This window comes from Coregonus lavaretus (assembly GCF_964263955.1).
Source record: "Coregonus lavaretus genome assembly, chromosome: 4".
Classification (NCBI taxonomy): domain Eukaryota; kingdom Metazoa; phylum Chordata; class Actinopteri; order Salmoniformes; family Salmonidae; genus Coregonus; species Coregonus lavaretus.
The window spans coordinates 55053118-55078110 of NC_139991.1; the positions used below are offsets into that span (position 1 = coordinate 55053118).

At 43.9% G+C, this 24993-nt stretch overlaps 1 protein-coding gene across 1 annotated transcript in view; it reads left to right on the top strand.

Annotated features, from left to right (window-relative positions):
- Window positions 1-3518: 3518 nt before the first annotated feature.
- LOC311127626 (cytospin-A-like) overlaps window positions 3519-24993 on the top strand; it is a gene marked incomplete at its 3' end in the record, with an annotated part of 35078 nt that continues 13603 nt past the window's right edge. The window contains exons 1-8 of the mRNA XM_084159451.1: window positions 3519-3570; window positions 7553-7745; window positions 7878-8001; window positions 8142-9826; window positions 9984-10191; window positions 13149-13222; window positions 13522-13691; window positions 13768-14053. Coding sequence (XP_084015577.1) covers window positions 7590-7745; window positions 7878-8001; window positions 8142-9826; window positions 9984-10191; window positions 13149-13222; window positions 13522-13691; window positions 13768-14053 — 2703 coding nt within the window. The 5' untranslated portion in view covers window positions 3519-3570; window positions 7553-7589. The remainder of the gene's footprint in view (window positions 3571-7552; window positions 7746-7877; window positions 8002-8141; window positions 9827-9983; window positions 10192-13148; window positions 13223-13521; window positions 13692-13767; window positions 14054-24993) is intronic.

The window sequence follows — 24993 nt, forward strand, 5'->3', positions numbered from 1 at the left end:
GTGGAGTGTACGGCTTAAAGTGGTCCTATGGACAGATACTCCAATCTCCGCTGTGGAGCTTTGCAGCTCCTTCAGGGTTATCTTTGGTCTCTTTGTTGCTTCTCTGATTAATGCCCTCCTTGCCTGGGCCGTGAGTTTTGGTGGGTGGCCCTCTCTTGGCAGGTTTGTTGTGGTGCCATATTCTTTCAATTTTTTAATAATGGATTTAATGGTGCTCCGTGGGATGTTCAAAGTTTCTGATATTTTTTTATAACCCAACGCTGATCTGTACTTCTCCACAACTTTGTCCCTGACCTGTTTGGAGAGCTCCTTGGTCTTCATGGTGCCGCTTGCTTGGTGGTGCCCCTTGCTTAGTGGTGTTGCAGACTCTGGGGCCTTTCAGAACAGGTGTATATATATATATATATATATATATATATATACTGAGATCATGTGACATATCATGTGACACTTAGATTGCACACAGGTGGACTTTATTTAACTAATTATGTGACTTCTGAAGGTAATTGGTTGCACCAGATCTTATTTAGGGGCTTCATAGTAAAGGGGGTGAATACTTATGCACACACTACTTTTCCGTTATTAATCTTTTTGAATTTTTTGAAACAAGTTATTTTTTTCATTTCACTTCAGAAATTTGGACTATTTTGTGTATGTCCATTAAATGAAAACCAAATAAAAATCAATTTAAATTACAGGTTGTAATGCAACAAAATAGGACAAACGCCAAGGGGGATGAATACTTTTGCAAGGCACTTTACTTGTTTATCCTCTTTTCAATGAAGGTGACATCTTTTTCTCACCCATATTTATGAGGGTGGCTGGACAGCTGTCTTTAACTGTCCTCTACACCCTTCCTTAAGCTCTTCTCCCACCTGGTCTGCCTGATAGTAACCCACCAAAGGGCCCTGGAAAAGAAAATGCTCTTAGAATATTTGTTCAGAAGGAAAAAAGAGAAGATTATATTAGTGTGGTTTTAATTTCAGTACCTTGATTTAACATGCAGGCATGTTTGATTAAAGTTATTTTCTTCTCTGTGTTGTCATAAACGTATTGTTGTTATATTGGGCAGCAGGATGTTAGTGACCCACAAGTGTTCTAGTTTTGATAAACCAAGCTTAAAATATGTTATGATATTTCATTCTGGCTGGATAATTGTTAACAAGTAATGTGTTTTCTAACTCAGTCTGTACTACTGTCTGCGGAACTGAGATTTCATGAAGAACTCATACATTTTGAAGTTAGCGGTGACATTTCTGGCAGTTTTGACTAGTCAGTAGCTAGTGTAAGATCTGGCATCTGAGGGTGTGGTTGTGCATGCAAGCATTCATGCGCACACATGCGTGAGTGAGTAAATGAAATAATGGGACAATTTGCTGTATAAAAAAAAAGTTGAATTAAGACATAACGTTTCAAATCCTGACTTATCCATATGTTAACATATCAACTAAATCAGTTCCAGTTAATAGCATAGTCATAATTTTAATAACACATTTTGTCCTAATATATCCTCACATGTCCCATACACATAACTGCACATTGGAGGAAGCCATTGGTTATGAGAGAGAAAGGCAGTGCATTCACCATTCATTTGGATCTCTTTGATTTATATAATTAGTGCTAAACGTGCACTGCTCTGCTCCATTGTGCCTCCGCATTATAGCTTTTATTCAGCACGTACGTCGTGGATTTCAATGTGTCAGTGGAGTTGCTGTTAGGAGACTTACTGGGCTGCTGTAGTCTCCCTTGCCTTTTGAGAAAACAGATCTGTCATTATGGCACATATTTTGAGACTAATACATGACCGTAGATTTTGGTATCTCAATTCATGGTACTATTGCCTGTGTGGGAGATCTCGTCTGAATATTATATACCAAACTAAGCCCAATTCATTTTTGCAGTCGTACGAGACAGACATACAAATGCTTAGTCAATAACCCTCACTCTGTCAACAATAGCAAAATAACTCATTTTCAGCTTTTCTGTTCCAGTTCTGTGTAAAATGAAGTCTACTGTATTTACCGAGTTGAATACCCTCATCTGAAGGAAATTATATTAGTAGTAGCTAAGTGGTATCTATACTTGTAGAAGGAGGACACTTTCAAAATTCACTGTCATGTTATATGACTCATATATAGATAATATCTCTCAAGGCTCTATGTTCTGCTGTGTATTGTTCATTTGCAAGATGTCCTTTGTTTTTTCAAATAACTGCCAAACAGTTTGTAACCATCTGTTGTCCTAACTGTATCTACTGTATGTATCAACATGTCACTAATCCAGTACATAATCTACTTTGGAGGGGCTTGCACTTTCAGTTCCTTTTGGGTTTACTCCAGACTGTCCACTGTGATGCTTTAGGACATTTTCTGTGGTTTGGAAAATCTTTGCAAGGAAAGATTAAGGTTATTTGAGTTTATATAGATTAGTAATCTCTCTAACCTTGTGTTATGCTTGTATAATATGTACTGTATGTATCATACTAGAGACATTGGGTTCTTAGGTTTATTTATTGTGATGTTCATCAAAGTTTGGGCAATACATTTAGGATAAATCATATTAATAAAACAGTTGAATAATTAGGCTTCAACTGAAAGAGAACTTGGTTATTGATTGTCAGTGTGATTTCATAGGGCTAGTCGCTTACCCTGCCTCTTTCATAAAAAAGTAATATATGTCAACATAAGATTATTCTAAATATGTGTACAATGTTTTAAAGTCTAAAAATATGGAATATATTACTCTATGTATGACTTTAGCATTTCAGTGTATGCATACTGTATGTGGAATGAATATTCATTATTTCAGTCCTTGTAAGTTGACATGAGCCTGGCAATAGTTTATTATAATTCACTCCCATATTACACGCATTTTAAATGACCTGAAACCATATTTTGACATCTTCTTGGGAATATGTGTGTTTTATTCCACATTTTCTAGTTACAGAATGAAGCTAAAATGATGGTACTTGCTGGTCATCCCCTAAAAAATACAATGTACATTTTTTCTGTTTTTCAATTTAGATTTATTTTCTTCTGGTCAACATACATGTTATGTTATGGTTCTGTAAAAAGGGATACTGTAGTCTGAGGGAAATAAATGTTTGGAAGGCATTTGCAGCCTCTGTTTGTACACAATGTTAAATAAAATCTCCTGTATCTATGTAAAAATGTGGCAATGCCTTATATCTTAAATTGAGCATATCTTGACCAGGACCCTACTAGATTTGAAAGATCGCAGACATATCACCACATCACAGATTCACTACATGTCGTTATTATCAAAGAAATAGCTCAAAATGTGCAGCAGACAACGCCTAGGCCCTTCATCATAACGTCCCCCACTGTATCATTTGCTACATTCCAAAAAGGAGATGGAGAGGGATCTGTCAGGCGACGTCCCACAATTCCAAGCTGTAATCGGGAACGCTCGCTCATGCTGTGTCCTGTCAATGGAGAAGAGCAAGAGCAAGGGCAGGGACGCCGAGGATGGAGTGCATGACATTACCAATCTCTGCATATTGTAACTTCAAACCGATGGTATCCGAGTATCTCTACCAAAGAATTCCAGGTAAAATGTGTTAGACGTTTTTCTAATTTTGATTGCTTCCTTGTGTGTAACTAGCTAGCTACATGGAACGTTGTTAGCTAGCTAACGCGTTAGCGAGCTACAGTAACTTAATCGAGCCAGCAGTATCTGATCATTACAATGTATGGAAACAATACAACATATTTACCTAACTAGCTAATTAGGTAACTAAATAGCTAGCTAGATAACAAAATACAACAACATTACCGTTGTCTTTTAATTTCATTAACTAGCTAGCTACTTCCCTCCCCTCCTAACAAAGATGTTTATGACTACAAGTAACCCTCTAACGTTAGCTCCTTGTTTTATCTGTGCTCTGAGTCCTAGTGGAGGGTTTTGTCTAGAAGGGACACACAACGTAATTTAGCAGGTTAAGAGAAGGGTTAGGGTTAGCTAAAATGCAACAAAAAAATCTACAAATTTTGACCAAATTGTGTGTCTGATTAGAGACACAATTCTATTGCAGCCATACTATCACATTGCATAAAGTCCGAATAGTGTTGACATCATACTCCAGCCAGTAACCTGTCAAACTATTTATCATGCATGTGATGATGTTTCACACTATGTGAAGGAGATTTATCTCTTAAGTAGTCATACTCATTTAGCTTCCACCACCAAATATATATTGGCACTGCCAGTGACTTGTGTTGTGTTCCATTACATGTCACACTAAGCCTTATTAGTTTGCTGCTAGGCTACTTCTAGTGCCATTATGCACCCTGATAAGAACTGGAATAGATTGATATTAATAAATAGTAACTGGCATGAAGGATCATTTGACATGGTGCAGTAAAAATCACAGTCTGGCAAGCAATTAACACGGTTTATTGAGCAGACAACTGGTATTGACTTTTGCTGCCTGCAGCACATTCCGGGCCACACAATGTCCCCAAATATCCCCAACATTCCTCCAAACCTGCGTGAAGTCCCTGGACATGGGGGAAGGGGTTTCAGCTTGTGTTTATTAAAGCTATGTGGAAAAGGAGAAGAGAGGAGGGCCAGTGTTGTTATAGGGGCATCGTTTTTAGGAGCAAGATTAGGAATTTGAGGCAATAGACTATCCAGTCAGCGTATGGTTTTATTCTCTCACACTGTATGCATTAAAACAGTCAGCTTAAATGTATTTTGGAGCAGCAAATGTAGCCTAGGCTTGTTCTCTATCTATATAGCCGTAGCATGGACAGTGAATCAGCGCCGCTGCTAAATGCATATAGAGGAAACACTGAAATCAGGTTTTTCTTGCCTTGTGCATGTTCTAGCTTTCGTGACAATATTCTTTATGTATTCCTCTTCTGTGATGCACAACACAGTGTTCTGCCCATTAAACCTTGATATGATAGGAGATCTGTCAGGAGCCATCTGGTGCTGTAAATAATGGTGCAGCTGCTCTCTTAAAACAGACAGCAGTGTTTTGAAAACCAGCCACCTCTGCCTCATACCCATGACATAGTGAACGAGGTTAATTTGTGGTATTCAGCAGGGTTAGGGCCTTCAAGCAGTTGTTACTGTCCTGTGTGAGAGACAGTCATGCTCATTCTGTTAGTCATCAACCAACTTGTTTGTATCATTAATCTGCTCTGCTACTCTCCAATTTTCTTCCGGCTCCACATATCAACAAATTCTCCCCTCCAATACAACCTTTTGTCCTCTAGACCTCTGTCTCTCTCTGCTCTCTAGTTATCAGGATTGTTTCCTGGTGATTGTGTCAAACGTTTGTCTGGTCTCCACCCTCAGCTGCACCAATCTATATAGGTCTTGTACAAACCATACTATGCATTCATAGTCACCCCTCACTTCCTCCAGTATCTATCTGTTCTGATTTAGTTTTGGTTTTAATTAGGTCATTAGGAAATGACAGTCAGTCAGACTCAGTGGGGATCCAAATACACCAGCCTAAGCTCAGACTTTTACCCAGTCAGTGGCTCATTCAAGGTCAGGGTCAGTCATTAGACTCTGGCTCACCCTTGGGCTGTCCACTGTGATCATATTATCTTCCAATTTGATTTTAATCATAGGCAACTGATTCAAGTTGTAGGCTAAGAGTGCATTGAGAAAGCTTTAAAAGAATAGGCTATATTTCAGAACAACAGTTGCATTTTATGTATTTTATTTTTTATTTTTTTACAGATAAAGCTTTTTAACACATGGACTTGAAACAACAGAAACACATCTGGTATCTGACTGCCCTTTAACATTCCTGAGTTGGCTATATGTGTTCCGATGTGTGTGTTACTCTCTAAATTTGAAATGAGGGAGTATGTCCTACACACAACACTGAGTTATGCTAGTGCATACTGAGGGTTATTACCCTGTCGTCCCATCCTCCTCTACTCTTCAACTCCAGAATTCCAGCTATCTTATAATTTTCTAGTCTGTTAGTGTCCGATCCATCTTCAGCGAAAATATTTCTACCCCGAACCCCTGGTACTAATATCATAAAGCTCACCATGGCCAGCCTAGGATGTTTATTTACTGTAGCTTAGGCTATGTATTTTATTTTTTGTTAAAACTATTAGACTAGGCTAAATTCTTCTGGTACTGGGGCTTAATACTTGATCATATACTTCACTCTACAGAAGGAGCCTGAAAGACTGTGTTTTTCTTCTTCACTTCTGCCACCAATTCTGAGTCTGACTGGTCTTTTTGCACAAGTTCTGACTGCATCCTCAGTAAGCCTTTCTAGAAACTGTCTTGACTCAGGGTGTTGTTGACGTCTAGCCTCTTGTTGTTTGAACATGATGCACCACAAGGATACTCCCTGTTACTGGATGCCCCAACTCAGTCACTGATCCATGTGGGTGGGCAGCTGTCTGTTAGGTTTGGTGTGTCTCTAGACATCTAGTTGCTTTGTCTACTGTTCAAACGGATCAAGTTCAAAGATAAGGGAAGGGGGCTGGGGAGAGGAAATGTTATGGTTACTATGAGTATACCTGTCTTTGTAAAAATGTTCAAAGCTATCTTGCGTGCTATTGCAGGTTAGTGGTTATAATGGTCAAGCTTTATCTGTGGTATGAATAGACTGATCTGTGAATGGGGGACTTACTGACTGTTCGTCAGGCAGGCAATATGTGATTCATTCTAGGTGATGACGAGTAGCCTGATCAATTTGAATAATCAGTCTTATCTTGAAGAAAAAGAGGGTCGCCATCTCAGACATAAGCCAACGTGTAGTAGTGAAATGAAAGCGAAATGTTCTGACTGAAGTGAGTGTTTCTTCTCATTGTCTGGGCTCCTCATGCCTCTCAAGGCCCAGTCGGCCTGCCCAGAACCCCGTTACTGCCCTGCCCAGAACCCCGTTACTGGCCTGCCCAGAACCCCGTTACTGGCCTGCCCAGAACCCCGTTACTGCTGCTGCTGCAGCTACAGTACAACCACTGTGTGATGTTGTGAGAAGAGGCAGCTAGCTACACGCCTGACACCTCCAGTCACACGCCTTGTGTGCTTTCAAATCTGCATCCAATGACCGTTCCCTCCATGTGATCTGTGTGAGTCAGTGTCTGAGAAGGAGGTAGTGCTGGCTGGCGTTTGAACATAAATAGCCTCGACTACAGCACGGGAGAACTGTAAAGTCAGCATCTCCTTAGCTAATAGCTAGACCATAGATGACATACCATGTGTTCTCCCAAGAAAACTACTGCCACAGGCATCAGGTAACTAACTGGATTTTTAAAAAGGCAATCTAGGCTAATTGGTTATTCTGGTAATTGATTTAAAATGAATGATTCACAAACTAGTATTTAGACTGTTGAGCTGCATACTATAACTCTTGTAGTTGTAGGCTAAGCATTTATGTGGGTTTAGTATTTATGTTAGTTGTAAGAGGTTGTTCACTGACGTTAATTACGGCATAATAATGACATAGTTTTTCCTCTGACTGAGAAACAAGAAACCCTCTGATACATGCACGTGTTACCACCTCATCCTGTTATTAACTCCTCCTGTGTGTTTTTGTTCCACACAGATTGCATTGTAAATGTCTGAGAAACCTAGAGCCCAGTATGAGGAAGGCGACCAGGCCAGTGGCTGGCATATCCAAAGCCACGACAGCAGGCACTAAGGCCCAGACTGGGGAGAGAGTCAAGCCTGAGGGCGCTACCATGGGCACAGCTGGCAAGAATACAGCCAAGACCTCCGCCACCGCACCACTCTCTAAGGTACAAATGCAGAAGGCACAAGCAAGTAACCTTGCGAGCACTTTGGCTACATGCTGAGAACAACCATGGAAGCCGATTATCTTTATAGGTCCAATAGGTGGTGTGTTAACTGTCATCTTTCTCTTTGGCTAGGCGAAGAGCAGTGATGACTTGCCATCAGCAACAACAGTAGGCAGTGGAGCCTCTGCTGGGATGAGCACTGTTGCTAAGGCCAAGAAGACTAGCTCTGCCCACTCTTCAACCTCCTCCACTACAGGTACCAGTAACACAGAGGGCAAGACAAAGACCAGCTCAGGTACGTCAACCATAGAGCTATTTACAGATTATATTCTGGTTTGTGATTAGCTCTAACCCAACTTCTTGACCTTCAATAACGTGCTGTATTGTACTCCTTAGGCAAGCGTGGGACCTCCTCGGTGGTGAAGGAGCCCGGTTCATCCCGGGAGGGCCTGCGAGAACGCTCCAGAACTGGCACCGCCAGCAGGAAGCTCTCCGGACCCTCGGACGCCTTGGCACCGCCCAAGAGAGTCCGCAGCCGGGCCATGACTGAGTCCGAGTCCCATATGAGCAAGTCCAGGTCGGACGGGCAGCTCAGCAACAAGACGGTCCTGGAGAGCAGGGTGAAGGACCTGCTGGGCCTGGCTAAGAGCAAAGACGTGGAGATCCTCCACCTGCGCACAGAGCTGCGGGGCATCTGTGTCCAGCTAGGCCTGCCGGAGGAGGATGGGGGGAGCAGAGAGAGGGGTGAGGGAGAGGAGACTGCTGAGGCTGAGCCCCTACAAGAACAGGAGAAAGAAGCCCCTACTCCACTCATCTCTACAGACGTTGAGTCCACCCTGCTCTTGCTGCAGGACCAGAACCAGGGGATCCGCGGGGAGCTGAACATGCTGAAGAGTGAGAACCGCATGCTGAAGGACCGCCTCAATGCCCTGGGTTTCTCCCTGGAGCAGAGGCTAGACTGCCCCCTCAAAGCCCTGCGAGGCCCCTGCCTCAGCCCAGAGCTTCTCCCAGCCAGCAGTGGCAGAGATGGAGGGTTCCCACGGGCCTCTTTTCTACATGGGGTCTCCCCACACGGCTCTGCCCGCGGCTCCAACGAAGACCTTCTGGACCCCCGGCAAGCTATCTCCCCTGAGGCGGCCGACAGCGAGTGCAGTGAAGCCTACCAGCCAATCACCTCCAGCGATGATGCCCTGGACGCTCCCTCTGGCTCTGCCTCTGCCTGCTGCTCCTCCTCCTCCGAGTCAGAGGGCGGGCCACCGAATCACGGCGAGCGCTCCTGTAGAGGCAGCAGTGGCAACACCAGCGAGGCGTCGGTGGCCTGTCTAACGGAGCGCATTCACCAGATGGAGGAGAACCAGCACTGCACCTCTGAGGAGCTCCAGGCCACACTACAGGAGCTGGCCGACCTGCAGCAGATCACTCAGGAACTAAGCACAGAGAACGAGCGGCTGGGCGAGGAGCGGGCCATCCTGGTGGACTCTTTGTGCCAGCAGGGCGACCGGCTGGAGTTGTACGGCCGGCAGATGGACTACTTCCAGGGCCTGCTGGACGAGCACCGCGTGACCTATGCCCCAGTCGACGAGGAGGACATTAAGAGCGGCCGCTACCTGGAGCTGGAGCGCAGCTACGTGGACCTGACTGATGGCACCCACTTCGAGAGGGAGCAGCTGTTGGGGGTGCAGCAGCACCTGAGTGGGGCGCTGAAAATGGCCGAGCAGGACAACGCAGAGGCCCAGGGCCTGATTTCAGCGCTAAAGGAGCGGGTGCACATGGCGGAGCGGCAGGCTGAGATGGAGCGCAGGGAGAGGGCAGCCGCGGCCACAGAGCTGGAGGTCCTGAGGGAGGCGGCCGGGGGTGAGCAGGCGGAGCTGGCTCGATGCAGGGCCCAGCTGGAGCAGGAGAGACAGAGGGTGGCTGAGCTCTACTCCATCCACAATGCCAGGGATAAGACGGACATCCGCCACATGCTGGAAAGCGAGAGGAGGGACAAGGAGAGGGCAGAGGCCGAGTCTGCTCAGCTGCAGGAGGAGCTGGACCACACCCGCAACGAGGCCGCCAGGCTGGAGGACGGCATCAGCAAGGTCACACGTTCTCATATTTAACATGCTTTCATTTCAGATTCTCCATCAGTCTTGGATTTTTTTTGTTAGTATTTCACCCAATTCATATGTTGGTATGTATGAATGTATATGACACGTGTGCTCATGCATACACCTATGCATCCCATTCTCCCATCAGCTGGAGGAGAACTTCCGTGCGTTTCGTGATGAGGTACAGAAGCAGCTAGCAGAGCAGAAGCGGGCCCTGGCCCAGCAGTGTTCTGAGCTGGAGGAGAGGGACACAGAGGTCTCGGACATGAAGGAGACCATCTTTGAGCTGGAGGACGAAGTGGAGCAACACCAAGCCATCAAACTCCACGACAACCTCATGATCACAGACCTGGAGAGTGAGTGGTGGATTGACACGACTGCATCCCAAATTGCACCCTATCCTATAGGACAGGGTTGCCCAACCCTGTTCCTGGAGAGCTACCCTCCTGTAGGTTTTCGCTCCAACCCCAGGTGTTACTAACCTGATTCATCTTATCAACCTGCTAATTATTAGAATCAGGTGTGCTAGATTAGGGTTGGAGCAAAAACCTACAAGACGGTAGCTCTCCAGGAACACGGTTGGGCAGTCCTGCTATAGGGCGTTCACTCACTGCTGTACAATATAGAGAAAAATTGAGCAATTCAAGAGGGTGCTACGAAATTAATGTCAAAACGTTGTTTTCTTTGCCCTATGTCATTATAAATGACATAGAATGAATCATTAGATTGTTCTCTACAATATTATAACCTTAATATACTTGTACTTGACAGTGTTGATGAAATAAGAACATTAATTTGCTGTGACCATTGCCGCTCTTGGTTGTATATCTTCCATATTTGGTGATGTGAGGTGGTACCATTTGGATGTGTTTCCGCTGGTTGGAAAAATCAACTTGATGCCTTTGTCATTTTCACCTCCAGATCCTTGGCTTTCATTACATATACATATACATACATATACGTCATTTAGCAGACGCTCTTATCCAGAGCGACTTACATGAGCAATTAGGGTTAAGTGCCTTGCTCAAGGGCACATCGGCAGATTTTTTCACCTAGTCGGCTCGGGGATTAGAACCAGCGACCTTTCGATAACTGGCACAACGCTCTTAACCACTAAGCTACCTGCCTATAACCGCGATCAATCTACTTGAGAGGGGCCATTTCTATGGCGATTTAAAGGGAAAGACTCAGAAATACACAATATAAACAGGAACAGATTGTCTTCGCGGAGGGTGGATATTGGCTTTGTAAATAAATATATATTTAGTCTCTATTTAGTTTTGTATTAGCGGATTACATTTAGAAAATGCCGATGTTTTCACTCACAAACTCAAGCTTGTCAGTTGACGTTCGAAGTTAGTACCGTTCTGCCGTGGAGCAGCGCCACAGAGTTCTATTGAGCAGTGACCACTTTTTGATCGTGCCTGTGATGACATTCCATTCACTCTAAACATGCTATATTCTCAGAGTAAATCGCTGTTAACTTTTGAACCATATACAGTGCATTCAGAAAAGTATTCAGACCCCTTCCCTTTTTCCACATTTTGTTACGTTACAGCCTTATTCTAAAATTGATTTAATACATATGGGGTATTGTGTGTAGATTGATGAGGGGGAAAAATTTATTTAAAGTAAAAAACAGAAATACCTTATTTACGTAAGTGTTATAAGACTCAAAATTGAGCTCAGGTGCATCCTGTTTCCATTGATCACCCTTGAGACGTTTCTACAACTTGATTGGAGTCCACCTGTGGTAAATTCAATTGATTGGACATGATTTGGAAAGGCACACACCTGTCTATATAAGGTCCCACAGTTGTCAGAGCAAAAACCAAGCCATGAGGTCGAAGGAATTGTCCGTAGAGCTCCGAGACAGAATTGTGTCGAGGCACAGATCTGGGGAAGGGTACCAAAACATTTCTGCAGCATTGAAGGTCCCTAAGAATAATAATATGCCATTTAGCAGACGCTTTTATCCAAAGCTACTTAGTCATGCGTGCATACATTTTTTGTGTATGGGTGGTCCCGGGGATCGAACCCACTACCTTGGCATTACAAGCGCCGTGCTCTACCAGCTGAGCTACAGAGGACCACAGTGGCCTCCATCATTCTTAAATGGAAGCAGTTTGGAACCACCAAGACTCTTCCTAGAGCTGGCACCTAAAGGATTCTCAGACCATGAGAAACAAGATTCTCTGGTCTGATGAAACCAAGTATTGAACTCTTTGGCCTAAATGCCAAGCGTCAAGTCTGGAGGAAACCTGGCACCATCCCTACGGTGAAGCATGGTGGTGGCAGCATCATGCTGTGGGGATGTTTTTCAGCGGCAGGGACTGGGAGACTAGTCAGGATCGAGGGAAAGATGAACGGAGCAAAATACAGAGAGATCCTTGATGAAAACCTGCTCCAGAGCGCTCAGGACCTCAGACTGGGGCAAATGTTCACCTTCCAACAGGACAACGACCCTAAGCACACACCAAGACAATGCAGGAGTGGCTTTGGGACAACTCTCTGAATGTCCTTGAGTGGCCCAGCCAGAGCCCGGACTTAAACCAGATCGAACATCTCTGGAGAGACCTGAAAATAACTGCATCGTCGGTTCCCATCCAACCTGACAGAGCTTGAGAGGATCTGCAGAGAACAATGGGAGAAACTTCCCAAATACAGGTGTGCCAAGCTTGTAGCGTCATACCCAAGAAGACTCGAGACTGTAATTGTTGCCAAAGGTGCTTCAACAAAGTACTGAGTAAAGGGTCTGAATACTTAAGTAAATGTGATATTTCAGTTCTACAAACCTGTTTTTGCTTTGTCATTATGGGGTATTGTGTGTAGATTGATGAGAAAAAATAACAATTTAATCAATTTTAGAATAAGGCTATAATGTAACAAAATGTTGAAAATGTCAAGGGGTCTGACTACTTTCCAAATGTACTGTATGGTAGAGACATGAGGTTTGGACTATTGTTTTTCTGACAGAATTTTCTATTGAATGGACATATTTGTATAAACCTTGAATGAATTCATAATTTTATGAGTGAACACCCTATATCCTATTCATTTCGTAGTGCACTACTTTCGATCAAGGGCCATGGGGTTCTGGTCAAAAGTAGTGCACCATTTAGGGAATATGGTGCCATTTGGGACACCCACAGCTCTCCAACGATGCTGGGCCAATACTGAATCATGAACCAATGATAATGCTGATGTGTGACCACCAGGTGGCGATGTGGGACCATTATTACACAGCCTAGTCAGATAGTTTATCCCATCTCAATTATTTCATTTAATTATTCATTCTCTCTTTTTCTTTTAGACTCCATCAAAAAACTGCAGGACCAAAAACATGACATGGAGCGTGAGATCAAGATTCTGCATCGAAAGCTACGGGTAAGTTTGGGGAGCTAGAGGAATATGGAGTCCTGTGCCTCAGCTATATCTCAGCTAAAAGTTTGTTTTATGTTTTGTTTTGTTTTAGTCATTTAGCAGAAAGTTGCCCTTGTATTGAACATCCAGTGAAGATATTTCACACAGTCATAATGAAAATTGGTCTGCTGGTCCTTAGCATTAGCCCGTGGGTGCATCCCTATTCCATATAATGCTCTGGATAAGGGCGTCTGTTAAATTACGTAAATGTAATGCACTACTTTTCACCTGGGTCCATGTCCGGTTCATATCTCCCCTTGTAGGAGGAGTCTATGGAGTGGCGTCAGTTTCAGGCCGACCTGCAGACGGCGGTGGTCATCGCTAATGACATCAAGTCCGAGGCTCAGGAGGAGATTGGGGATCTGCGGCGCCGCCTACTGGACACACAGGAGAAGAATGAGAAGATGAGCAAAGAGCTGGAGGAGCTCAAGAAGTATGTGGTCTTAGTGTGTGTGTGCCAATCTCTCCCTGTGTCAAAGACATTGACGATATGTTATCTGTCTCTATAGGCAGGATGAGGAGAGGGGCAGGGTATATAACTACATGAATGCGGTTGAGAGGGACCTAGCTGCCCTTAGGCAGGGCATGGGTCTCAGCCGACGCTCCTCTACCTCCTCTGAGCCCTCTCCCACCGTCAAGACCCTTATCAAGAGCTTTGACAACGCCTCCACTGCAGGCCCTGTCCCAACCTCCCCCACAGCAGCCGTGCCAGCAGTTAACACAACGATTGCCCGTACACCTCTCAGCCCCAGCCCTCTGAAAACCCCACCCGCTGCTGCTATCTCTCCCATACAGGTAAGAAAAACACCCAATGGTAGACCAGTAGCTCATAAACAGCACTCTGAAGCAGGCCACCAGGCAGCACAGGCCTCTTCCGAAAAGAAGGAATCTGTATGTCTCTAATCCCATTCTGATTGGTTCAGCAGATGTCAGCCCCGCTATCATTCCTTTAATTCCCTGCCTCAGCCCTGTCTTTTTAGAACTACTATGAGAATTCCAATTCAGACCCCTGCAAGACCTGACGGGACTTCCCGCTGGTTGCTACCCAAACAGTCAGGATGTCCTCTTCAAGTTAACTTGGAATTCATGCTCTGAATAGGTGACACGTGACCACCTCGATGTGACAAAACAGAATGTTTGTGTGTCAAGCTGGGTTGGAAGGAGAATGAGGAAGGGTGATTTTTTTAACATAAACATTTGAACTTATTATGTGTTTATGTTTCGGCCACTTGTCTGGCCAGACTTGAGACGCGCTGTTCACAACCTTTGTTTAGAACAGGCCCATAGGCTTTCTAACCATCACAAGACCAGGGAATAAAGGCTTTCAGAGCTAGTAGAACTGCTGCATGTTGTTTGAGTTAAGCTTGTGTGTTGGTTACCAATGCCAGCTATGTTTACCCTGCTCGTGGCCTAGCCAGATGTTTTCCCTATGGCCCTGAGTGTTAAGTCCAGTCTAAGTCAGACCTAATGGGGAAGAGAGCATGTGAAAGCTCTGGATTTTGTTGCTATAGAAATAGAGCCATGTGTCTTGAATTAGGCCTCCTTCACGTTTGGGTAAGTTTAATGCCAAATTCACGGGCTAGGAAACGCTGACATTTCCGACTTGCTAACTGGTTGAACGTGGCACGTGTATATCTACAACCAGTTAGCAAGTCGGAAATGTCCGAGTTTCCTAGTTCCGACTAGCACGTAAGCGGTGCATTAGTGCAACTGTAACTCTTCATTTAAATTGATTGACTTCTAGGCTACATGTTCACAATTAGAAACCTGTTTCTAAAAATAAACATCAAACTAAAATATCTTTGGCTGGTCTTCATATTGCCACCACCAACGTGTAAATCACCATACACAATTGGTTCACACAGGGAGCCTATTCACTTAATCACAGTCTCGGAGTCCAGTGAAATGTCAAACGGTCATTCATTTGGAGCACAGTGAGGTCTGTCTGTATGGCACACAGCCCGTCTTTTCAGTGAATTGGTTGATCGCTGCCTGCAGTGTTTTGGTTCAAGCTGTAAGAAGAAAATCACTTCCATGAAACAAAACTCTGGATGGCAGACAAATGATGATCATGAAACATAAATGTATACTGCAGTTTATTTTTAGAGAGGTCGATATAGCCAGGCGCCTTTTGAGATGCCCGTCCCTCACTCACTGAGTAGCCTCACTCACGTTTTATTGAAGATGAAATATTAATGATGCGGCTTATAGGGAGAGATGGCTTTATTTTACCCCCAGGCAGGGCCATGGCCTGAGTGGTCAGATATATATATATATATATATATACATACATACAGTGGGGAAAAAAAGTATTTAGTCAGCCACCAATTGTGCAAGTTCTCCCACTTAAAAAGATGAGAGAGGCCTGTAATTTTCATCATAGGTACACGTCAACTATGACAGACCAATTGAGAATTTTTTTTCCCAGAAAATCACATTGTAGAATTTTTAATGAATTTATTTGCAAATTATGGTGGAAAATAAGTATTTGGTCACCTACAAACAAGCAAGATTTCTGGCTCTCACAGACCTGTAACTTCTTCTTTAAGAGGCTCCTCTGTCCTCCACTCGTTACCTGTATTAATGGCACCTGTTTGAACTTGTTATCAGTATAAAAGACACCTGTCCAAAACCTCAAACAGTCACACTCCAAACTCCACTATGGCCAAGACCAAAGAGCTGTCAAAGGACACCAGAAACAAAATTGTAGACCTGCACCAGGCTGGGAAGACTGAATCTGCAATAGGTAAGCAGCTTGGTTTGAAGAAATCAACTGTGGGAGCAATTATTAGGAAATGGAAGACATACAAGAACACTGATAATCTCCCTCGATCTGGGGCTCCACGCAAGATCTCACCCCGTGGGGTCAAAATGATCACAAGAACGGTGAGCAAAAATCCCAGAACCACACGGGGGGACCTAGTGAATGACCTGCAGAGAGCTGGGACCAAAGTAACAAAGCCTACCATCAGTAACACACTACGCCGCCAGGGACTCAAATCCTGCAGTGCCAGACGTGTCCCCCTGCTTAAGCCAGTACATGTCCAGGCCCGTCTGAAGTTTGCTAGAGTGCATTTGGATGATCCAGAAGAGGATTGGGAGAATGTCATATGGTCAGATGAAACCAAAATATAACTTTTTGGTAAAAACTCAACTCGTCGTGTTTGGAGGACAAAGAATGCTGAGTTGCATCCAAAGAACACCATACCTACTGTGAAGCATGGGGGTGGAAACATCATGCTTTGGGGCTGTTTTTCTGCAAAGGGACCAGGACGACTGATCCGTGTAAAGGAAAGAATGAATGGGGCCATGTATCGTGAGATTTTGAGTGAAAACCTCCTTCCATCAGCAAGGGCATTGAAGATGAAACGTGGCTGGGTCTTTCAGCATGACAATGATCCCAAACACACCGCCCGGGCAACGAAGGAGTGGCTTCGTAAGAAGCATTTCAAGGTCCTGGAGTGGCCTAGCCAGTCTCCAGATCTCAACCCCATAGAAAATCTTTGGAGGGAGTTGAAAGTCCATGTTGCCCAGCGACAGCCCCAAAACATCACTGCTCTAGAGGAGATCTGCATGGAGGAATGGGCCAAAATACCAGCAACAGTGTGTGAAAACCTTGTGAAGACTTACAGAAAACGTTTGACCTGTGTCATTGCCAACAAAGGGTATATAACAAAGTATTGAGAAACTTTTGTAATTGACCAAATACTTATTTTCCACCATAATTTGCAAATAAATTCATTAAAAATCCCACAATGTGATTTTCTGAAAAAAAAAATCTCAATTTGTCTGTCATAGTTGACGTGTACCTATGATGAAAATTACAGGCCTCTCTCATCTTTTTAAGTGGGAGAACTTGCACAATTGGTGGCTGACTAAATACTTTTTTCCCCCACTGTATCAAGGCGTCAAGCTCATTGATGAACTCTCCAAGGGAACCTGGAGGGCGATAGATGACAAGGATATTAAGCTTAAATGGGCTAGTGACTGTGACAGCATGGAATTCAAATGAGGAGATAGACAGATGGGTCAGGGGAAAAATTGAGAATGTCCACTTGGGAGAGATGAGGATTCCTGTGCCACCACCCCGCTGACCAGATGCTCTCGGGGTATGCGAGAACACATGGTCAGACAAGGAGAGAGCAGCAGGAGTAGCAGTGTTTTCAGTGGTAATCCATGTTTCCGTCAGCGCCAAGAAGTCGAGGGACTGGAGGGTAGCATAGGCTGGGATGAAGTCTGCCTTGTTGGCAGCAGAACGGCAGTTCCAGAGGCTGCCTGAGACCTGGAACTCCACGTGGGTCGTGCGTGCAGGGACCACCAGGTTAGAGAGGCAGCAGCCACGCGGTGTGAGGCGTTTGTGTAGCCTGTGCGGAGAGGAGAGAACAGGGATAGGCAGAGGCATAGTTGACAGGGTGCAGCAGATGGCTACAATAATGCAGAGGAGATCGGAATAAAATGAACTAAACATCTGGGAAAGGAGAGAGCGGGGCCTCCCTCACCACAACTCCCAAATATAACTCTCCCAACTTCCACCTCAGAAACTATAATTGTTGTAAACTACAGCGGTTCAATGTTTTCTAGGAATAGACTAACCTAGTTTATTCAGCTAGCTAACTAGGTGCAGTATTATTCCGTGAAAAACGTCCGGGCACCTCGTCATAAGACGCCACAGCCAGCTAGCATGCCGGTCTCCAACAGCAGGGTTTAGCGCCAATACTCAGCCACAACAACCACCAGTGTATCAACACTCAAGCAGATCGTTCGTGTCCGTGTCTAACGTTGTGGGTTAGTCCCGACAGCTTGAGCGCGTCCGTCGTCAACTTATTCAGCCAGTTAGTTAGCTAGAATAGTTAGCAAACTAGCTAGCCATTGCTTTCAGACAAAGAAGAACCCCTCCTTTCACGGCACGAACACACAGAGAGAGCCAAACTAACGTTAACTAGTCACCCATGTCCCAAATTCCTTGAGCGAATCGGGCTATCAATATGTAAAAAACTAAACACAAGTGTAGGTTATGACTTACCCCTAGCAGCTACAGTTAGCTAGCCAAGTGCAAAGCTAGCCACTGAATTGACTCAGCCAGTTCGCGTCTGTTCGCTCGGTCGTTCCAGCTATTGTTTACAAGTAGCTATCCAGGTTGCAACAAGCTTGCTAATTTTCAAGCACAGTAGCCACTTGCTACCTAACGTTAACGGTTCAGACAATGAGGTTAGAAAACAGCTGAATGGTAGGCAGTTATTGTATATAATTATTGTAGGCAGCCAGCTGGCGTAATTACAGGCACTCTCAGGCGTGAAACAACTATAACGTTGCAAATAGCTACTCGCCAGCTAGTCCAGGTGGGGAGTTAGCTAGCTAGCTAGCTTCGTGCTACACCCGGCACCGCCGAATACAATACTAACCTACAATAATTACATACAATAACTATCTACAACAACCCACGATACCTACCTACAATACCTAACTACAATCTAAATACATAGTTTAAGCCTTACTCGACAAAGCCCAAGCTATGTATAAAGCCAAACTTACCCGACGCCAAGCTTACCCGAAACGTCCTGTTCCTTCCCTGCCTCCAATGACAGAGTGTGTTTACACATCTCTCATCCCAAGGCCGAACTACACCCCACCCCTTTGTGAACACCCTTGTTACAGTGTAAACTTTGGGTCCCAACGGTTGATAAGCAGCAACCTTCTGACACTTTCCTTTTAACACTATCTCTGCTACTCCCACCATGATCTGGGTATGCGTGACGTTCAACTTGTCTTCATAGTAGTTTCTATATTGTGCACAATTAGCTGTCCTTCCTCTACTACAAGCTATCCCCTGTATTACTATATACAGAGGAGTAGTATGCACGCATGACTGTAAGTCGCTTTGGATAAAAGCGTCTGCTAAATGGCATATTATATTATTATTATAGTATCATTCCCCAGAGACTCTATTACCAACTTCTTGAATCTATGAGCCACGCAAATCTCTGGCCCAGTCATATTCAATTCCGCTTTCCCAATTCCCTGTAACGTTAACGCCTTGGTTTTTGGGACTCCATTGAATGCACTGATATCGGTCCTGCCATAATCTGCAACTAACACCCTTATTGAAACATTGTCTCAGACACAAGCCCCCTATGTACTTTGCCTCCGGCCACAAATACATTTGCACATGAATAATTCCATCTAACCCATAACACGTTAATCACTACTGCTAGTCCAGTTATATAGTTATAAACATTAAAACGTGTTCAAGTCAATTAGTCAGTTTCCAACAATCCTCATCTGGAACAATGATCGCTCACATGTTCCATGCCACCTAGAAAACATATTGAGTTGAACAGGGAAGAGAAAGAATACATGGTAAACAATTTCACACCACCCTTGATGAGAATGAGATTGGGGCAAGGACCGTCCCTCCGTTCTGTTCTGTGCCAATGGGATGCTAGATCTTCACTGGGCTCCAATGAAAATTAGTTCCCTGTTGGTTATTCCACTCACTTTTACCCAGTCTTCTTCATCCTCGGGTGTCAAAGCAAGACGCAGACTACGAGCCTTGTAAGTAATTAATTGGACTGTATCATCCAGAAAGCCGTATTGATGCGCTTTAACATTAGGATTCTGATAGCATGGTAAAACAAAGCCCCTACTATCAATGTCCTCATTATGGTTAGCCCAAGCTACCATCTAGTGAGTTCTCTGATAACCTCCCTCTCGGAGGACACGAAAGATAAGGTTTCCTGGGAGGAAACCCTCCCTAGACTCAATGGATTCTTACAAATATTTAATTAGTTTCGGAAACCACTTGCCGGGTGAGCAGTGCACCCTCCCCTCACTTTGTGCTCTCCTCACAGCTTAGGGGCAGCACTCTCTCTCTCCTTCTCTCCTTTCCGAATCATAATTAGAACTATTGATATAAATTATCCAACCCAAATTTAGAATGACAGTCCTTAATGCTTCACGTTGAGTTTATCACTCGAATTCAAGACCCTCAACTTAGCGCACACACCGACACTGGCAGAATGTACATTTACAGATGGGGAAATATATATACAGTATGTTCTACTTATATTACCAGCATTAACTTTTCTCATCACGGCCACCGTTTATCCCTGATTTACACTGTCGCAAGTGACATGTTAATGACAGATCGGTATCTCAATGCATTTTTAGTCTAAATTACAATTCATTTCCCAGTGTGCGGTCCCCACAATCAACCTGATACCCCAAATAAACAATTTAGGGCAACCCTAAATCAATTACGGGCATGGTTGACCACCCCCCTCCTTCCCGGCACTCATTCTTCTGGCATATCTTATTTTTCTTCTTCAGATAGCTTTACAGTTCATCCTCCCAATGGCACACATGCCTGTCAAAGTGGATGGCCCTTGATAATGTCCCGATTTCAATATCTGAGGAATAATCTGATTTCCCCAAGCAGACGAATGCCTCACCTGAGCCGCCACCTCTTTTACGGTCCATTCTGTCTTGTCCATTTTCCGACCAGTGCACCAGCAGCATGAGAGGAGTTTGGGCATGATCTCTCTCCATGCTCACTTCATGTGGACGGTCTCAGGACTCATGCCACACTCCTGCCGCCCGTACACCGGTTGCTGGCTTAGACTCAGGTCTCAGGTAGAAGTGGTGAAGGACTGGGCCATAGTAAACGCCATTGTCGCCATTACTTCAGCCGGTTAGAGGGGGTGAGGCTCACACTGTTCTCGGTCGAATTATCCCTTCCATGCATCTATATACCATCTGGAGTCACTATTGCCAAAACAACAGTTTAAGGCATTTCTGATTCAGGAAATCCAGACAAAACTATTCACCGTATGACTAATTATTACATTCCCACTTTTCTTGATACAACATTTCTAAGACAAATGTCAAAGAGCATAACAACACACTGTTGAAACCATTTTGGAATTTGGCTTATACTCCCTTATCATATTGGCAACCTCACTGGGTTACAGGGTCTGGGAGTTAGAGGACTAACCCTTAGGGAGAAATCCCGACCATACAGCAGGCCCAATCTTGTGAGATTTGTATTGAAGCAAAGACAAAAACAAAACGACTACAGCAATACACTTCTTCATATTACCATTAAGTGAGTATGTTCTTTCCCTGTACTTCAGGCTACTTATTTAAAGACATTTCAAACATGTACCCGTTTTACATTTTGTTTTTTTCAGTACATTCCTTATCAGGAGAACTTACATGTGTGCAACCACAATTCCCTTTAAGGTGCATCCTTTCTAGCCCTTGAAGAACCTACTAAAACCAAATAAAAAGACCCCACACAATTAAATCAGACATGGTATTAACACCACTAACAAATATTCATAACAGGTGGGGTGCTGGTGTGTGTGGTAAAACGTACGGCCTTTACGGCCGGATCCGGGTACTTTAAAACTTTTGTGTTGCTGATTTAAGATTTAGCATAGTGAAAACTAACGAAATGTAAATTTTCTCCTCCAGGAGAGGATGGGGTGTCCCTGTCTCTCCCTTTGAAATGTTTCTCGAGGCTGTTGTCTTGGGAGAGCAGTTAGTGAAATTCCGCAGTTTTATAAAGTATAAATTACAAACAAAACATGATAAATTCTGTTCACCGGGAGTCCACTGTCCTCCCTGCACTCATTAATCGTTTGTGTTTTAATCCATCCCAATGTTTACTGCATATACTATTACCAATCTCTGTTGGATATTCCCTATTTGCTTCACACTCATTGATGTCTACTATTTTAAGATAAATATGCACTGAATCGATTATTTTGGGGCCCAATGTAATCGAAGCATGCAAAACCATTTCTGTAGCCTCTACTGCTCTTAGACACGGCGGCATTCCTCTCGCCACCAAGTCTAACAATGTAGTCCTGTACATGACTGTTCTCTCTTTTCCCCATGATTTTGCATAACCACCACACTACAATGCCCTTCTTACTCATGAACACAATTTTAAAAGGTAATTTTAGGTTTGGTAACCCCAATGCTGGTGCTTGACATACTTGCTTTTTTAAACGACAATTACAATTGTTTCTTTAACTCTACAAACAATTACTCACAATAAAAACTTCACTCGAATTTCTTGTGAGGACCCCTCCTCCCTTTCGTCAATTCTATAAAGCGATTTCAGAATAAGACGGAATAAAGTGTCTCACGAGATTAAAAACCCCCAAGGTTTTCTGAGTTTGCAAGCAGTGTTTGGCCGTGCCAACTTTAACTTGTGACCTTTTAGAATCCATTCCCCTGTCATTTCGCATAGATTATCCAACCCCAAAATTGGTTCCACACCCTTTCGCCATGTAAAATGATCCGGGTGTTGTTAGTGGTTCTATGGTCAGAGACATGGGTAGTAGTCGTATCGCTTTCGATTCTGCCCGTTACCCCGCTAATTGTAATACTTTTTCCTGTCGCACATTTAGCCTATGTCGAGCTCCCCTGCCCCGCTACTCTCAAGAGTGTCTGCTGCTGTTCTTTTGTTTATGCGGCAAACGCCTGCATCGCAGCATTCCCTCCAGAGGGAGCGGGTGTAGTAGGCTCCAGGACTACCGTACACTCATTCTTCCCATGACCGACAGTCCCACATGTAAAACAGGGCTCTATCACCCTGCGCCTTAGCATAGGTTTGCTGCCCTTTCCTCTGTTTCTTTGTCTTACCTTGACTGTTGAAACCACTGTTAGTGACTTTCACTGTGGCTGTATTAACCACACGCACGGCTGCAAAGTGAGCATAATTAGATTCCACTCTCAAAGCCTCCTTCACTATTTCATCCCAGTGAAAATGTTGGTCCACTACCCCCGCAATAGCCGTTTTGATAACAGGTTTCAAACCTGCCATCAAAGCAGACGTACACATTCTATCAATGTACTCACGTACCCAGTCTTTTTGATGCTGAGTACATCTACTAATTTTGGTTTTATCGGTTTTGCTTTTCTGTTGATAGAATGCTGACATCAAAACGCTGGTGTATTGAGCTTTTGATTTTGATTTTATGTCATTGTGCCAACTCACAATAGCATCTCTGAATTCTTTATTAGATTCGAATTTTCCGTCAGCAGGGAAGTGCTGACCAATTTTTCCCATATTCGAGCCGAATTGGTGAAATGCTCGTGTGCCTCTTTCAGAGCCTCTATGGTTTTAAACGTTTCTTCCTCTAGACCCCCTTTACAGGGAGAATCGGGGCCGCCGGTCGCCATTTCAATAGTTATTTAGATTTCCTCACCCACGGCTCTAATACATGCCAATTTTAACTATAATTTTTTTTAGGTAGTGATACCCACATCCTGGATAGTAGTTACGGTATAGGTGCCTAATAATTTGGTCACGGGACCTAATACTTTGTATTAGAACCAATACTGAAGCATCTGCCAATTTACTACTGGAGAATACGTGAGACCTAATGTCTTATACCAGTGTCACGCTTCAAATATCACTGTTGTTGACAACACACATAACCAAAATTGTTCACAGTTGTCTTCCTATTTCCACATAATCTGTCAAGGTTCCCCACCCCAATAGAGCATAAACCAACCTCTGTCCTTATTGCTACTGCTAAATACACACAAATCATGTTCAAACAACTTTCAAATATCTTTTTGCTTTTCTAACCATGGATGGGGCTCTCCTCCAGAACTTAAAGGCAACCTTCTATCACATTCCACATTCCCTCCATTTGTCCTTCTCCATGGACTACTTCTCTACAACCTACCATACTACTACACAAGCATGACAATTTATCCATACACACACACACACACACACACTACGGACGACTAGGAAAAAGCTCAAACTAAGTTTATTCACCCACTGGGTCAAACAGCTGCAAAGACAAAGACATGTTTACACAAGCACATATATTTATACCCTCCTACTAGGAGGAGTCAACTCCTTGCACATCTAGACAGCAAATACATCTATGTTGCTAGTCAGGAACTTAATTGGTTCCTCTCACTGGTGTAGTCATGGCCTTGCCTCCTGCTAGAACCTTCGTGGGCATGTAAGTATGTATGTGTGTGTAATAGGACTGTTCCTTCTCACTTCATCTGACCTGACCTCGTTCTGAATTCCATTCCTCCCTACTCCACGGCTGTCCTACCTTATCATTGACTGAAACCAGACTGTTGCCTTTTGCCTCCCTCCATAGGATTGAACAATCACATGTATGACAATGTAAACTTCCTGCCTCCCCCCTTGTCTGACTCAGTAACTTTCCATACACCTAGTTCTTATCCACTGTCCAATGACCCCAACATTCATTATACATGTAAAATAATAAATACATTCCAGTATGGTAACATCAATAAGTATATTTCAAGCTAGAATCCAACAATATCTATAGTGGGGCTGTCCCCGACAAAAATAAATCAACTTTGTTGACCGTGAGTCGTCTGTTCTTTCGACCAACCGATTGGTTGACATTTTTAAACATGTATTTTTCCATATATAGACACACCATATGTTTGAATAAAACCAACTATATGTAGGCTACTGAGCTTGTCTGGTGCTTTAAGCACTGTGACTAAAAATGAAGACACACAAATTACTAAAGAGGGAGCCAGAGATCAATAAAACCAGAAAAGATAAACCTGTTCGTTTTAGTCCACTCACAGGCGTGAATCAGACAGGTGTCTCGTGTGCCATAATTGAAAATATATTTGCCACTGCTCAACTACAAAAATCTCGGGCGACCAACAGCCTATCGACCAAACAATCGACCAGTCGACTAAATGGGGTCAGCCCT